This window comes from Uloborus diversus, unplaced genomic scaffold, assembly GCF_026930045.1.
Source record: "Uloborus diversus isolate 005 unplaced genomic scaffold, Udiv.v.3.1 scaffold_12, whole genome shotgun sequence".
In the NCBI taxonomy this organism is placed as follows: domain Eukaryota; kingdom Metazoa; phylum Arthropoda; class Arachnida; order Araneae; family Uloboridae; genus Uloborus; species Uloborus diversus.
Window position 1 is genome coordinate 1948200 of NW_026557876.1, and position 18336 is coordinate 1966535.

Consider the following 18336-nt stretch of genomic DNA (forward strand, 5'->3'; position numbering starts at 1 on the left):
TGTTTTCTTCTGCTCGAGTGTACGTGTAGGTTTTCATTCGATTCACAGATTTCCCGCTCTATGCGGTTCTTATCTGCATATGGATTGATAGCGCACGTGACTATCTCGCTGAAGTTGCCAGCGAGTTCGCAAAAATTCTGTCAGTCACGCGTGTGCGGGAAACGCTGAGCGATTTGATACAATGTACAAAATAGAACTCCAATTATCCGAATCGGGGAACGGAACCTATTCCAGGGGTAGGAGGTGTCCTAAGATTTCCGAGTATTGTCATAAAATTCCTAGAATTTTCGTTATTTATTCCCTACTTACGCAGAAAAATAAAATTCAACCTAACGAGCTAATGTGTGCATCACATGACTTCCTTTTACTCCAATTTAATGTCATTTACCCATTATTGGCAGTTTTAATGTGATTCAATAGTTTACTCTCTAAATATCAACAACAGTGGCCAAATTAAAACCAGATTTTTTTAAAAAAAATTTAAAAAATCGCCAAATTTGTCGCCAAGTTGGCGACAAAACTTGGTGACCAAAAGACTGGCGATATATCGCCAAGTGTCCGCCAAATTATAACACCACTTGAATTAACCATCGAAATTAACAGTGGTTTCCCTCCCCCCCCCCCCAAAAAAAAGGAGCAAAAGACACCCTTTGGAGCATCCCGAATGCAACCAAAAAGAGAGGTGCACAACTAGACCCCCACTAGGAGTCTACGTACCAAATTTCAACTTTCTAGGACATACCGTTCTTGATTTATGCGACATACATACGTACATACGGACGTCACGAGAGAACTCGTTGTAATTAACTCGGGGATCGTCGAAATGGATATTTCGGGTGTCTGTACGTTCCTAGGCATATATCCACGTGTGGTCGGGTTGAAAAAAAAAACTCAACATTCATTCGGGGGTGTGTAAAATTGAAATTAAGGCCAATTTTTGAGTGAAATTTTTTTCGCGAACACAATGCTTCCTTTTTTTTTGTAAAAGGAAGTAAAAATGAAACATTTCATGATGATATATACTTATAGCTTAGGATGAAATCAACTTTGCAGACCCGAAGAAATTTTCTCTAAAAAAGAGAGAAAACCCTACGCTGCTGTGTTGCTTTTTTTCTGGAGAAGGGGGAGGAGGGGGGATGCAGTTAACCAAAATACATGCTCGATATAAATTCGTTTGTTTTACCTTTTCTTGGTAACCCTTGCAATCATTCCTCTTCTTCAAAATAATAAAGAAAATAGAAACAGCTGTTCAGCGAATTTTTCAGTAAAAGAGTTAGGGAAAAGTAATACAGTAAACACCCGATTATCGGCGGTCGGATTATCCGCGGCTCGGCTTATCCGCGGGTCTTTTCACATTTTATTTTATCATTTTTTTTAACGGTCATTAAATATTTTTTAAACTTATGATTGTGTTACTGTTCGTTTTTAGCTTTAAATGCGTATCTTTTTTCTACATTTAATGTTAGTAGATGCAATGTAGCAATGTTTTTAGCTATAACTTAAATGTATGTTTGAGTTTTATTCATATTTTTTAGCTATTGTATACAGTAGTAATGTTTTTTACCCATTGTTCGGATTATCCGCGGTTTTCGCTTATCCGCGTTTACCGTGCCACCCTATTCCGCGGATAATCGGGAGTTTACTGTATGTGGTTTGCTCTTTTTAATTTTTTTTCCCATTTGAAAAGAAATGAAAAATATATGAACCAGGGAGCGTGCACTCAACTGGATGAAGGGTAAAATATCACTCCTCATCCAATTTTAGGTATAGTCTCATGTAATTCATCTCTTATCTTCTCACAAGTGTGTGACAGTACCAAATAACATCGTTTTCCTTCATTGAGGCTTTACGCCTTTATTTTCTCCTTCTTGTTTCTGTCAAACACGTCTTTGATGACTGGGGTTCTGTGATAGTTAATGGCTTGTCTTCTAACATTTGGTGGGTTTTTTTTTTTTTCATAATTTTCTTTGATGTCCTAAAATTCTGAACTTTTAGGCTAGAACCGCAAACCATGTGGTAAAACTTCTCTGAAGGTTTGCTTGGTAACACTGAAACAATTAGTCAAAAGTCGTAACTACTTATAAACATCCATAATATATTAATTGGGAAAGATTTCAAATAAGATGTAAAACTGACATTGTTGAGAAAGCAAAAGAAATATAATAAGGCCTACGATCAAATTTGGTCGACGATCAAAACAAATACTCTGACATCGTCTAGAAAGAAATACACAAAAGTACAATAATTGGTTTATATATATAGTTCAGACGTCAAAGATAGATAGAAGCATTGACAACAGAAAACTGGTCTACACAAAACTATGTCTAAAAGTAATATAAGAGAAAAATTATTCAATTCAGTCGGACGATTTTTTTATTATTCGTGTTGCGCAACCGCTCCGCGCAAACGAATCGCGTCGCACTAGAAGCAAAATCACCGAGCTTTGGCGTCGCTACTCGGCGTGACGCTGAAATCAAAGTCACGTGATTCCGACGTGGCCACTCACGGCGTCGATTTCGCTCGGGCGCGCATGCGCAGAAGAATCAAGTTTTTCCTCTCGCCGATAAGCGACGCCGAAGGTCGGCGATTCGTTGCTAGGAAACCAATGCTTAAGGAACATGAACATATGACTGTTTCTGGAACGCCTGGAGCTTAGGGCTCCTAAATTCCCTGTATAATAAATATAGTAGAAAGTTTTAAAAAATAAAAACGGCTAAAAATTTTAAAAATAGAAAAGTAAAAGGAAATGAGTGGATAGGCCAATCGGAGTAGAGAGAGGATGGCTCCTCCCACCCTGGTGGCGAAATCCCGCGTAAGAATGGGGTCGCGACCAGTATGAAGTGTCATCCATGAGTGTTATGCAACATTCAAACAGCGTCCGCACATCACGTTCGCCACGTCAAACGGACACACTTACGTTTTCCGAACAGAGGGGGAAGCGTTCATACATTCGAACACGCGTAAAGCACATGTCGATACTCTCACCCAATAGTAACAGCGCGCTCATCTCGTGGCGACCAATGAAATGCGACTCCCAACTCTACGGACGTCAGAGCCGTCAGATATCTGGCTTCTAGGCACGTTGACGGGTCCCGCACAATACGGCTTGCTGTCATGGCAACGCCGGCCGAAAACTGGTTTTAGGGAGAAAAGTATACGTGGGTGACGGGTGTGCGGACGCAGTGTGAATGTTGCATTAGCTACCTACGAGTGCATCCTTGAGTGGATACGAACATTTTAAATTGTATTTTTGTTGTTTAGGCCTTATTAGCCGACAGGCCTTAATACCCGCGCCTACTTCATATGATCGCCCAGGGGCGCCGACTTGCACAATTTTTTTTTTTTGGGGGGGGGGAGGGGCTAAACGTCTACTGGAGTCTGAGGGGTTTTGTAATCCTGAGGAGTCTCTATCCCCAGAAAAGGATCAGATTTTTGCTCTTTGAAAATGCCAGTTTACATATTTCTTCTTTTTCGAAATTAATAGTCTCAAAAATGCAGTTTAATACCATGTTCGATAATATTAAGGAAAAAGGGGCTTTCCCCTCGAAAATATTTGGAAGGGATGTTATTGAAAACGCAAATGTATTCCATCTGTGATGATATGAGAGGGGAAGGAATGAGATTCGGAACATTTCCGAAATAAAAGTTCCAAAATACACAATTCCAAACGGTCTTTGGCGGTGTTTGAGGGATTTCCCGTGGAAATGCCTCGAAACCTTAATGTTAAAAATAGCATTTTGAGACCATCTTTGGTATCAATGGGGTACAGAAATATTTTGAAACTGAATTTCCAAAATCGCAATTTAAGACGATCTTCCAAGAGGTTAGGTAAAAGTCCCTCCTCCCCCGGAAAATTTGAATTCTTAGGTCTAAAAACTCAGTTGTGGCCATCTTTGATGACGTTAGGCAAAAGCATGTTATTCGGAGAATTAAACCGAAATTTTTGGAAATTGAAGTTCTGAAATTGCAATTTTAGACCGTCTTTTGCCGATGTTAGAGGAAGGTAAGGTTCGAACCATTTCTCCTGAAAGGTTTTTGAAATTAAACTTAGGCAAAATTTCATAACGTTAGAAGCAGGGTTGGCAAAAACCCAGGTTTTTGCAGAAAATCTGTAGATAAACTGCAAAAAATGAACCCAGCAAATTCAAAATAGTAGATAACAACTAATAACAAATGAAATTAATGCAATAAAAATCCGAAAACATTTTTAATTTTAAGTTTCGACATTTCTTTAATAAAAATGAGTAAATTCAGTACAGACGTGCGTTTAATAAAACATATAATTAAAACTTGAACTACCCCTCCCGCATTTTCAGGGCCCAGCTTTGTCTGTCACAGAACTATGTAAATAATTTATCATGTGCCTTTATGACTCCCCTTCAAGCCCCTCCTAGTTGTGACATGTTAAATTCGATACTGGGGAAAATGAATAAAAATTCTCCTTCAACGATGTTTCTTGCAATTAACAAGTCATTATTTTTTTAACGATAATTTTAAAAATCCACGTATTTTCTCTATAGTATGTAATGCTATGCATAATTCTTTAAGGGATCACAATACCTTTCAAGCAATTTTTTTAAAATTTAAGTAAATTCTATTTTTTGTTGAAACCATCATGCTTGCTTACTTTGTAATCAATAATTTTTTTGAAAAATTTTAAAATATTGCTTACTTTTTTTAAAAATTCAAAACATTTAGGAAAATTTCAATTTTTTAAAATCCCTAAGGCTTTTTTGTTTTTAAACTAATATCAAAAAATCTTTTTGCTAAACGATCACAATCATCATCTCTAAAAATCTGTGCATTCATTTGCTTTTGTGTTTACTAGAAAATGTTCTGTGATCAATTACGGAAAAAATCGTATTTTTTTTTTTCAAAAAAATTTGGTTTTTAAAGGTATAAAATGCTCTAAACATTTGAATCATTTATAAAATGCTTATCCCATGCACAGTTTTGTTAAATATATTATCTTAATTGCAAAAAGTATTACTTTAAAGCTGTATCTTTAATAGAAAAAAATCCTTAGGGTTTCTTATGACACAAAAACACAAAAAAACGATCATCGAGAAAAATCAATTTGAAGTCTTTCTTTTGCGTAAGAACACATAGCGAGCATGGCCTAAAACCCCCTCATAACTTTTTAAATATTTGAAAGCAAGCAATGAAACTTTTCCCCTGTGTTGAGAAGAGTTTTTAGTTTCGAAATAAGCAATAATTTTTTTTTTGATCGTTTGGTCATTTTTAACCCCTTAAGAAATGTTAGGTCCCCTAGTAAGATGGGGCCTTAGGCCTAGTCGGCCCGTACGGTAATCAGGCCCTGTAGCGAAGAGAATGTTCTCTCGCTCACAGGTCCGGCCAAGGTTTTCCGTATATACCGAGTAGAAAGTTCGTTATCTCGTTAGAACGGCGATTGGCCGCTGTAAACAGGCTCCTTTGCATATCAAAGTTCGCGGCCTTCGCATGTGCGCGACCCTTCCCCGTCAACATGTGCTCGAATTGCGCCGGTGCCGAGCCGGTTCGTTATCAGCCGATAAGATAGATTCTGCTCTATTTAAAGCACCGGGAGTGACTCAGAAGTATAGGAGGACGCGAACCATCCCTTTTGGTAAGTTCTTTTACCGCTTTCTCTCCCGCGGTCGGTCTCCTACTTTATTAGTGCTCTACAGTAAAATCTCAATTATCGGCGTTCGGTTTATCCGCTGGTCGTTTTTTTAACTGTCATTAAATGTTTTTTAAACTTATAATTGTGTCTTTGCTCGTTTTTAGCTTTTACACATAAGGCAGTGCAGAGCCGGATTTAGGGGAGGGCAGGCGGGGCTACTGCCCCTGGGCCTCCACAACGAAGGGGCCCCCACAATAAAATTTTCACAAAATATCCTAATTTTCACGGGTCAAAAAAATCGAAAATATATCTGATATATACATATATATCAAAATTTTCGGATATATATCAAAGTATCGGATATTTCCGAAAATATGATCTTTTTGAACCCTGATTATTGGCCTCCTCTCCTTCGTTGACCCGGGGCCTCCACACTTCCAAATCTGGCCCTGAGGCAGTGAGAAGCAAAGGGCAAAATTAAAAATTTGGAGATAACCTGCACAAATGGTAGGGGAACCTCTCCCATGTCTTGGGACAAGAGATTGTACTAGTAGCCCTGGTAAGTTCTTTTATACAGCATGATTTAGGAAAAGAAATTAAATGGAAATCTTTAAATCGAAACTTGAAAATGTCCACTTTGCTTCTCACTGCCTCATTTGTTTACATTCAATGTTACTAGATGGAACGTACAATGTTTTTAGCTATAATTTAAATGTGTGTGAGAGTGTTATTCATGTTTTTCTGCTATTCTGTACAGTAGTTTCGTTTTTCACCTATTATTCGGATTATCCGCTGTTTTCGCTCATCCGTGCCACCCTATTCCGCGGTGATCACTGTACTTTGTTTCTTGCCTGTGCTTGTATACTTGAACTTCTCAAAAAGAAAACTGTTTGCATCTGATCCGAAATGAGGTACTTTAAAAGTATATTCTTTTTTCTAACACCTTTAGCATCAGCTATTCAAAAGCGTAACGTACTGTAAAGAACAAAAGGGTAGCGCCACCAGTCACAGACAGGCTTAAGACATCGCTCTCGGGTTAACTCCATTTTCTGAGCCTTTCAACGCATTAGCCGTGTTCACAACTTACTTTTCAACCCGGTAAATCTCCGCTCTGGCTCCGCAAAAAAACCCGATTGAAAAATTCCCCGTTTCCATGTAAAAAGAGGTTCTCCCATTGTACCGGAGAAAGCGGTTTTTACCCAGCATCCTTAGCGGCTAGTAGACGAACTTGTTACGCGTAATGCATTCCCGGGTAGAATCACCGCTTTCACTCCAGAAGCTAGCAGGAGTAGAAAGATTCCGCATAAAACCCGCTAATAACCGGAACGCGGCGAAAAGCAGGTTTTTTCCGGGGTCGAAAGTGCCCATGGAAACGGCTCTATTGAGACTTTGAAAACTATTTACCTCTTATGCAACTACATCTCATCTAACGTTTGGCTGCCCCTGGATCCTCCCAGTTAGTTGGTTCTATTTTTATCTGCCCATTTCGAGAAAAAAGGTCCGACCCCCCAGTAACAGACACTGATCTGATGATACACAGTAACAGATAGAATAAGGAAAGAGGATGAGTCATGGACAGAGTACCCCTTTTCTCTTCAAAATGTGCAAAAGTTCTTTATTTTCTCAACTTACGACTGGCTGTTGCTGGTGCCGTTATCCTACTTGGCAAGTCTGTATCAGTCTATAGAGTGAAGAAATATACATAGAGAGGCCCCGTCTGTCGCGATCAAGGTTAGCCTTGAACTTTTATTTTTTGAACTTTTCCTTCCGCCCACCGCTTTTCTGATTTGAAGTGAACTGATTGAGGTAAAAAATAAATAGAATCGATGGAACACCGAAGATGATTTTCAATACAGTCCGATTTTTAAAGCTTGTTCCTTGAATTTGTAAATACTTGTTAATATATTGAATTTTTTTTCGTTTGATAGTACTGTGAATTTTTTTAGTCAATTTTAAAAACTCTTCATGAAGTCAAAAGATGCAAACGCCCAGAAAGAATCGGAAAATGGTAAGATTTTTACCTGAAATTTAAACTCAAGATACCGATTATTACACCGTCTATGGTAAAAAGGAGATGAAATTGAAGCCGCCATATTGGGATACGGCTGTGCAGTGTTGGGTGGGGTTACGATGACGTGATCGCTTAGCGAGAATAGTTTTCACCAATCTCGCAAAGAGACCGGATAAAGTAGCCGGCGGATTGGTTTTTCATTTTAATTCATGTCTCGATGCTATTTCAAAAACGTGCTTCATCATAAACTTGCAACAATATCTAAGTTTAAATTAACAACCAATTGAGATTCAGTAGTGATGTTTTGAATCAAGATGTATCTCAAGATACTTAGCAGGACGCTAAGGATCTCGGGAAACAGTGACGCAACTTCCGGCTTCAATTTCTTAGTATAGCGGGGCCTCTCTGTCATTTCTTTGCTCTATGAACTTAACTGATAAAACTCGTGTAGCACTCATAGGGTAACACCCCCAGTAATTGGCAGGTCACCAGTGATTGGCAGTTCCAACAAAAATGTCCTAAAATAATATTCGTATCCAATATTTTAAAAGTAGAAGACTATATAGCTACTGAATGATTCTTTACTTTAAAGATTATAACTTCAATTCATGTTACTAAATGGTAGCAGTGCATAGGAAAGAGAAAAATTTGTTGCTATTTTTGGTGCAAAAGCTTCTTCTCTGGCTTAAGGGAAGCATGCACATCAATCCATTGAAATCTGACTTAAAATAAATTTTAAACTTTGGTTGTCAAAAGTTTTGTTTAGTTGGAAAGGTGTTACTTTGAGCGGGTAGAAGTAAATTTTTGTCCCTTTTTGGGATTTTTGAAATAATGATGGATGTGTGTGTGTGTGCCATTTAGTGGTGCTTCAGTTTTGCTAGTCTCCAGTAATTGGCACATGTGCCTACAAATACTAATGTTTAGTGCAATATGTCACTGATACTTTTGCAGCAACTATATTATATGGGTTCTATTATTGATTTGAATCCTACAGCATACATTGTTAAATTTTTAAGAGAGAGAGAATATATATATATATATATATATATATATATATATATATATATATATATATATATATATATATATATATATATATATATATATATATATATATATATATATATGTGTGTGTGTGTGTGTGTGTGTGTTTGACCATCAGTCCGATATTGCGACTATGGAGAATCGGTTCATTTTTTATGGTCCCTCAGAATCATCGGGTTGACATTCCTTTTTATGTGAAAACAGCTATTATTCGTAAAATCAAAATTGCATGCCAACTGATGAATCAGCAATAATCTCAATATTTTTTTCCATGTGACATTCCAAATTTTTATTCTCTAAAATACGTTTTTAACGTCAAGATGTGTGATTTAGCATTAATTTATATAAAATTACCTACTTTAAATCAACATTAATTATATTACTTATGATGATGAAATTTGTATGTAATCTAAAAGTCAAAAATAAAGTGATTTTCCTGTTCTATAAACATGTGCCAATGTCTGGATCACGAGGTGTCATACACTGGTGTATCAGGTGCCAATGACTGGTGATTTTCGTAACTTTTTATGCATATATTTTTATAAAAGTGTCAATTCATTTTTTTAAGATTTTAGTGAACTAAATAGATGCTCAGATGTGCATTCTTTCATACAAAAATATTTGCAAGTGAATATTTTTTTTCGAAGTAATGAAAACGGAGGTAAGTTTAAGGACAAACTCTTAAAGTGCCAATTACTGGGTTCGTTACCTTACGTTACGCCGTTTTATCAATTAAGTTATTTCATTGCTGTAGAGGAAGCTAGCCCCCGGAATAAGATTGCACAAGGTGCAGAATGCTGCCACCGTATTTATGGAGTAAGGTTACACATTTTTTTACTATGTTTTTTTACTACTTCAACTCTCTCTCTTCGCTTTTTTTTTTTTTTTCCGACATCGCAAATGCTTAATTTTCGATTTTGTTCACTCTTTAGTTATTGCTTAGTTTTCAAGGGAGGGGCGATCGCCCCTCCCTTGAGGGACTCTCCGCGGGTGCGTTTTCGAAAATGAAGTTCAAAAAACTAAAATTCAGACGAATTTCATTGATGTTGGGAGGCCGGAGGTTTGGGTTTGGGACCCTCTCTCGGAACTCTTTCGGAATTAAAGTCCAAAACCTTGGTGATCAATATTTTTAAATCAGTACACATAGTAAAAAGTAAGTAATGAAAATCAATCGCCCCTCCCTTGAAAAAATAAGGAGTTATTTTGTTGTGGGCATATAAGTTTGTGTCTGTGTGCAGGCATGAGTGCATGTGGATTGCTCAAAAAAGAGCTATCACTTGAGCCTTGAGCATCATGACTTGTAAACTGTGTAGAAAGCGTCAAGTACAGAGCCCTTGGAAAACGAGGTCACGTGACCTTGGGTTACTGTCTTCTTGGAAAGAACTTTAAGATATGAATAGATTTCTAGAGAGTGATCGAAATAACTTTCTATTTGCTGTACAAGTTAAGGATTTCGTTTGTAAAAAGATAACGAATTAAAGCGCTGAAATTTTATCGCTCTCCTTGGAGCATACTTATCACCACTCGTTTTACGATCATTTGAAATCCGGAAGTGTCATAACAAATTGACTTCTGTGTTATCGTGCGCCAGTAGCTTTCTTCTTTCGTCAAATCTTCTGTTTCGGTTACAGTTACTCACTCAGCCGCACACATTGTTCCATTTCGGTTGCGGATTCATTCTTTTCGGCTGTTTTTGACATCAGCAGATCTAATAATTTTAGCTTCATTGGTGTGTTTAATCTGTATTTTGTAGAACGCAGCTTAAAAATATCTAAAAGAAAAAACGCTCGTCCTTTTCGAGTGGGAGAGAACACATGATCAGTCCTATTCTCGTACTTTACGCATTTGACTTTCGTTTTCAACTCGTTTCCGAGACGAATTGGGTGAATCGGATTCGTTTTTCGTCACTGCTCGAAAACGATATCGAAATGAGTTCGACCGGTACGAGCATCACCCGTTTTGTGTCGTTTGGAGGCTCAGTAAAACTTTAAGGCATTCTTTGAGGAAATTTGACTGTATGGGCAACTCCAACTTCCTCGGTAGGGGGGGGGGATTATAAATGTGCAGTTTATGCTAGTTGAATAATCGTCAAAAAAGAGTTGGGGTGTGAAAATTGGAATTAGGGAAATGATTGCTAAAGGTCGTTTTGTGCGATAGGAAAAGAGTGTAAAGAACATAAACGCTATTACTCAGCGTTTAAAGCAGTTCAAACAGTCACTGAGTTCTTGAATTTTTTTAAATTTCAGTCATTGTAATACAACCATTCATTTTAATTCAACCAAATTCAAATAACATTGTCTTTTTCAAAAAAAGATTTCATATAAAATAAGATGGAAAAATTTAGGAAAATGTAAATGGGCAATTTTATTTGACTGTGTGACAATGAGTTAAATGTATTCTGCAACCCTGGGCCTCTTTTTCGAAATTTCGGTAGTGGAAATTTATTTGATTTATGTTCAAACTTATCTTCGCGAAAACGTAGACATCGATGATTTTCCTTATTTTATACTAATGGTACCCGCACGGCTTTGCCCATAGTAGAAAATTAAAAAGTCATTTGGTTTGCCTGTATATTTACAAATAATTTGATGAATTTCTCACCAATTTGCTATATTCATTTGCTTGCCCATGTTATGGTTCCACGTTATGATAACTTAGTCATTTACTCGTCCATCGTATGATAATTTTGCTCGGGAAAATGTTCTTAAAATTGGAATAGAAAAAGAACAAAATCGAATTTTCGAAAAATCGCTTCGAGGTGCACACCCCCATGCTACAAACTAACTTTTTGCCAAATTTCATGAAAATCGGCAGAACGGTCTAGGCGCTATGCGCGTCACAGAGATACAGACATCCAGAGATCCAAATATCCATACAGAGAGACTTTCAGCTTTATTATTAGTAAAAAAGAATTACAGAATCGAAAGTTGGAAAAAAAAAATGTATATTTTGCGAGGTTTAAAGTTTTGCGATTGCGAAAAACTCGTGAAAATAAATGCGTTTACAGTTCGTACACAATAGTAGAGCAAATAAGAGATTTCTTCATTCTAATTTATCTTGATGTTTACGACGTTGTAATATTTGCGAAAACAAATGCAACATGGCAGCGAATGGCGTTTGCGTTCGACGTCATCGAGAGCAATAACGAGCCAATCCCGATCAAGGTGTGCTGAATAGAATGTCGTATTTCGTTCATAGCGAAGTCTCTACTTAACTGACTCGATTAAAACCTTGTTGAGATCCTGCATTGAATTTACGAAGGTAATGCATCATTCGCATTCACTTGGTTTCTTTTCTTTTTTGAGCAATCACGATTGCTTATTGCAGTGGCGCACACAAGGGAGGGGTCGAGGAAGTCCGGACCCCTCCCATACGCCTTGCTCCCCCCCCCCCGATTGATTACGATCCTACGTATTTTGTACGCAGAATAATCTCAAGCAAAAGTAACAGTAATTTCAGCTCTAATAAGTTGAAAACTAAAATGATCATGTTAAAATATTTTTTTAAATATTGTGCACTTTTCCCATAACCAATTAATTTCTTATAAGAAGCAGAATGGTGATTATAAATGTATACATTGTAATAATCGTTTTTTTAGTCTTGTAATTAGCGTAAAATGAGATTCCACGAACTTGAATCCATTTTTTAATTACGAGAAAAGAAAAAGCGTAAATTATTTTGCTTTCTGGTTATTTATTTAAGTATATTTCTGTAAATAAGGCTAATTATTTATTGAATAGTTTATTTTTTACTGCTTTTCGTTCTCGGGAATCGATAAAATCAAGTCAATATGTTTGACGGCGTATTGGAGTATGATATGAGAATGATGCTTTCGACCTTGGACCCTCCCCTTGCAAAATTCCTGTGTGCGCCACTGGCTTATTGCTTTCATTTGACTGTTTTGATGTCCTAAAGTTTAGAAAATACCCCCTGAATCTCCAGATTTGAACTTAATGCAACATATTTAGAGATATTTGGTGCCTAGATTACGAAAATGCGGCTTTGAAACGAAAATAGAGCTAGAAACAGTAAGACTCAAAGTGTTGTTGAACACTTACTCAGAGATTACGCAAAAAAAAAGAAAGAAAAAAGAATGAAATTTATTCCCAGGCGTTTAAAAGGTGTTGTTGATACTGCATGATAGCCTACTAAATAATAACTTAATAAAAAGTTAGATTATCCAATAAGATATCGACATTTTTTAAAGTGTACGAAGACTTTTGTGATAAAATTTCAGGCACTTTTTGGTTTTTTATTTAAAAAAAAATAAGTTTTAATATTTTTAAAAACTTTTCATGTAGTTTTGTTAAAAATTGATCATTGATCTTATAATTAAATACCAGTTCCGAAATATTAATTCTAATCAATGGATAGGGGCCAATTTCGCTGAAAGTCGTAGGTGTACGAACACTTTTGGGAGCCACTGCATGTATCTCACTTACGTTGTAGTGCTAGCAGTTTCTCATCTCTGAATTTTATTTTAAATTTCAAACTTAATTTCAGTCGTTTTTTATGTTTTTATTTTAATTGTGTTCTATCGCATTATATTTTCGGCGCCATTTTAATTGGATTTCAAGTTGCAAGTGAACGCGATTAGCGGCCCGGCAATGTCTTGAAGTTCATTCGCCCCAATCCCCATCCATATTTTAAATGGCTGCTCGAGACGAACCTAAAGATCCTATATGCGGAGAGATCGGACAACGGCGCGAAACCGGTTCCATGGGCAACCGAGACGAAATAGTAAACGGGCAAGCGTCCGAAAAGCGCATGCGCACAAGCCAAGGCCCCTATATATACGAGCCGGTGCATCAGCACTCATTTTGGATCGAAGCGCGTGTTTGAGTGGTTGTCTTTTCTGGCGAGTTGTCGCGTTTGGCGATTGTTCACTGCGAGCGATTACACAGGGCAACAGTCATTTTGGTGCACGGATATTTGGAGCTGATTTGGTACGAATTTGGCACACTGAGTTCAAATATCACATCAGTTTTTGCACAGGAGCTCAAATTTCCAAGGTATTGAGCTTGAAATATATGTGACATGGGTTTAAGTTACACCCATAAATCAAATAAAAAACGAAGCATGGAATCTTTATTCCTACTGTATGATACAAATAAATCAGAGCTACCAGACTAATAAGGCTGTTGGTCAAGGATCCCTGATTTTTAAGGGCCCCCGAAAAGACTAAAATTGTAATAATCGATTATTTAAGAAAATGAAAGAAAATCAAGGTATTCTCCTTTATTTGTTTACAATTTTTTAGGTGTACAAGTGTAGGATGCACTGCCTATCAACAACAAGTATATTGAATGAGTGGTTCAACACCTCAACACCCCTGAAACCACCACCCCTGATTCTCCACTAATGTTTATGTTTTTTTAGGTTTGACTGCAGAGGTCCCTCCATAAATGTTTGTTTAGGGTTACACTCTATATTAATCGAGCCCTGAAAATACAGTGAAACCTGTGTAAGTTGACCACTTGCGGTGCAGTACTTTGGTGGTCAACTTAGACAGGTGGTCAACTTATAAAGGGGGTAATGATTTTTCTTTTTTTGTCGTTTCTTGCACCATGTATTCATTTTTTGACTAATTGACACTTACTCTTTCCGTTCAACTCACTTTCATTGCTTAACATTACTTTGAAACAATAATTAAAAATGTTATTTAAATATTTTTTGAGATTATTTTCCCAGAATGACGTATAATGTGCCATGCAAATTTAAAATTTCAGTAAATTGATCAAAAAGTCTTATTGTTTATGAAAAGTTACTCATTTGATATTGATAGTTCCTAAAAATTCATAGCTAATCAAAAGTTACAAATTTTTCGCTTTATTTTTTTCTCATATACATTTACAACCCCATGATGATCTACTCAAACTCAAAAGGAGGTTTAGTTATGCTGCTGTTTCATTTAGTTGGTAAAATGCTGGTCTGACATCAAAAATATTCTTGGAAAGCTATAAAAAAATAATAATAAAAAAAAATAATTTGCTAAATAAAATTTTGAAAAATAAACCAAGTGGTCAACTTACAAAGGGTTTTTTACAATACTCCAAACCAAATTTGGTGTTTATTAGTGGTCAAGATAGAGAGGTGGTCAAGTTACAGAGGTTTTCCTTCATTATATAAGATAGGACTAATTCCGTTCCAGACAAAAGCGGTCAACATAGACAGGTGGTCAACTTACAAAGGTGGTCAACTTTACAGGTTTTACTGTATTATATACAGATATCCAACTCATCACACATCACACGAAGCGAATATATGCAAAGCAAGAACTTACAAGTTGACTTGAATTCGTTAAAACATTGTTACTAATCTCGCCAGATATTTACTTCATGTAGTGAATTTTCCTGAGCGTAACTGAACTGCTGACTGACAAGAGGGCAAATATGCTGGAAGCAAACATTGTTTTAGAAGCCTATACTAGCTTCAGAAAGGCGCAAAATGGTGTTAAAACTGCCTATTTTGGATAAAACAGCCGTACTTATCTGAAAAAGTAGAGCTGCTAGAGAAAAAACTAATTTCATATTTCGATTCAGAGCCCCAAACATATCTAAAATCAGTTTTCATACTCTGGGCACCAAAGAAAAATCATTTTTTTTGTTCCCCTGTGTTATTAGCGGCACGTGAATTGTTTATTAAATAAAGTATTATTTGCGGCACATTTGGCGAAACGCGGAACTTTTCTGTGGTAACCCTAGCTCCGCAACGATGAAAATTCCGATCCAATCAGGCTTAGAGCCTAAGTGTGAGGCCGACGCATCCGCCATTTTGGAGCAAGAGTACAACAGGGAAAGCTACCTTTATTGGCAATCCTTCGCCAAACAGGGAGCGAGAGAATCGGAGAGCGAAGATGAACATTGGCGAAATTTTGGAAACAGTTGGCGTCGTTTCCAAGCTGCCAGTCACTTCGCATGCCATTATTTATCCATTTCTTTTTTCTTTCTGCATCTACTTTAAATCTGAAGAGCCGAAATCCTTTTCTGGAGCTATTTACACAATTAACAGCCGAACAACCACCCATTTGACTCAATTTAACACATGCTAAAGAAATGTAAACATCGGCAGCAATGCTAACGCTACGAAGCACTGGATCAAGTTTGCTCCAAAATGGCGGATGCGTCGGCTCCTCCACTATAGGGGCCTTAATCAGGCTAAACTTAAGCTGATGCGTCGGCCTGTCTATATAGCGGCTCTAGCCGTAGCCTACGAGGATGCAAACACTGGAGATGCGCGGTTGCTTTGTCGTAGGCTACGCTTTTGCCCGTTTACTTGCTCGTTCAATGGCTGCCGCTCCGGAGTTGCGTGTACTGCATGTACTGTTTGACCACGGATGGTATGTAATTTGGCAATCTGCCATGTAAAGACGATTCCATCTGAATGAATCTAGGTGGGGAGAAAGGAAAATCCATGGGATTTTGAGCACGCGTTTTATAATGTTACTAGTTTCCTTATTAATTTATTGCATTCTCAAAAACAAAATAAGGGGGAACAAAAGTAGTTACCCTGGAAACAACAAAAAGAAAATAAACTATTTTCATTTCGTTCAGGAACGTAAAAGCAAAATGGTAAGCTCAAAACTTTGTTGTGAATAAATAAATCAATCAATTTTTGCCGTGAGAATATAGATCGAATCTGCTTTAGATTTAAAAAATGCAGCTGTGAGCAAATTTTCATTTTTTACAAAACTGAGACTAAATAATAGAGAGGCAAAAGTGCACATATGAAACAAACTAACTAACATCCCTATAAACTAATAGATACGCCCATTTCCGCCTATAAACCGAATATTAGACTTTCTATGTAATCGATGGTCATCAGACAGTATGGTCTAACGGCCGCTCGTTCCTTCTGTGCAGATATGTCTCCTTCACCGAGCAAGATCAGCCAGCGGACTCGGGTTACGTCCTGCAGCCTGGACTTCGTGCGGCCCGACTTACCCAGCAAGTGCACGTGGCACCACGGCGCTCCCGTCGACGAATCAGTGCACCAGCACCCCAAGAGGTAAGTGGCACCTCCTTACAATACATTATGGCACTCTAGCACACAACCTGTGTTGGAAAAATTTCCAACATAGCAGAGTTGCAGCTTAGTCTTGAAACAAAACATCAAGCATTTATACAACAGTAACGTATTTATTAAAAACAACCACAGCGTAAATAAAAGGCAGCATGCTAGCAATTCAGAATCTCAAAACCAAAAAAACACAGAAATGCCTCTTCTTTATCTTCTTTATCTTTATCTTTTCTTTACTAATAATAAAGCTGAAAGTCTCTCTGTCTGGATCTCTGTGACGCGCATAGCGCCTAGACCCTTCGGCCGATTTTCATGAAATTTGTCACAAAGTTAGTTTGTAGCATGGGGGTGTGCACCTCGAAGCGATGTTCCGAAAATTCGATTTTATTCTGTTTTTATTGCAATTTAAAGCCTATTTTTCACAATATGAAAAATTATCATATAAGCTTTGTGCTACAATAAGATTAAAGCGAAAAAACAGCGTAAATAAAGCACAAATATTGGAGAAGATACAGCATATAGCTATTTCAAGGCTACAATGGAGCCTCTTCATCAGTGCAGAAAGCTCACCAACACAACCAAAACTTATTGGTTATATATTATTTGGTTGTGTTGGTGAGCTTTCTGCACTGATGAAGAGGCTCCATTGTAGCCTTGAAATAGCTATATGCTGTATCTTCTCCAATATTTGTGCTTTATTTACGTTGTTTTTTCACTTTAATCATAATCCTATTTTTCACAAGTTCGATAATATAAGTTGTAAATATTTCATTCACATATGGGTCATTATACAAAAAACGTATGTTTTTAAAGTTGGAATTCATGAAAAAAGAATCTTCAATTTTTTAAAAAAATACTTTATATTGTTCCTTTTAGGCACCTTTTTTCTCTTACATAGTTAGTCACATTCTTTATTGGTTATTTTGTAAGTTTTTTTTGTACTTAAAATTTTGAACCTGGACGGAGGGTAACGGATAGAATAAATATATATTTTAAATGTTATTTTTAAACTTTTCATTTAAATAAACATTACATCTTGTATGAGGAACACTATTTAAACTGATTAAAATGTACACATCTTTCTTAAAATGGATTTTTAAAGAAAGTTGTATGCTCCATTTCTGATTGTATATTAGGGGGGATCGAAAAACACTTTTTTATCTAATCGATTTCTAATAGCGCGTAAAACTTGCGCATTAGTATCCTAATAACGGGTGAAATAATTTTAAAAATTATAAATTATTATTGAAATTGCGCAAAAGCCCTCAAATTGAGAAAAAATCGGCAATTTTTAAATACGTATATATTTTTTTAAAAATAATTTAGTTTATTTCTGATGATATAAAAATGTATAGGAAAAATTTGGGGACACATTGTCAATGACTGGAATTCGCGCAGAAAGCCTTAAAATACCATTTTTAATGTAAAAGTTAAATTATTTCAAAAATTCTTAAGCTGACATGAAGCTATAAAAGTATACTGTTAATTATCCGTTTTAATGTTTTGCATACATTTCTCATATTCTGAAATGACTCAGGATTCGCCACGTGCAGAACCGTTGTTTCAAATTTTTTCGGGGGAGGGGGGGGGTTAAAGGGTGCAAATTAAATTGAAGTTTCGGTGGAAAACAGCAAAAATCACGCCCGTCCAAATGTCCAAA

The 18336-nt window shown here is 36.8% G+C and overlaps 1 protein-coding gene across 5 annotated transcripts in view; it reads left to right on the top strand.

The window, feature by feature from the left end:
- LOC129232360 (cystathionine beta-synthase-like) overlaps window positions 1-18336 on the top strand; it is a 78559-nt gene that overhangs the window by 15842 nt on the left and 44381 nt on the right. The window contains exons 1-2 of one of the 5 annotated variants that reach the window (XM_054866508.1): window positions 5594-5605; window positions 16520-16664. The exons of 1 other annotated variant lie outside the window; for it this stretch is intronic. In XM_054866508.1, coding sequence (XP_054722483.1) covers window positions 16522-16664 — 143 coding nt within the window. In that variant the 5' untranslated portion in view covers window positions 5594-5605; window positions 16520-16521. Of the gene's footprint in view, window positions 1-5593; window positions 5606-11825; window positions 11919-16519; window positions 16665-18336 lie in introns of those variants that run through there. 3 more of the 5 variants (XM_054866509.1, XM_054866506.1, XM_054866511.1) reach the window with 3 other exon arrangements.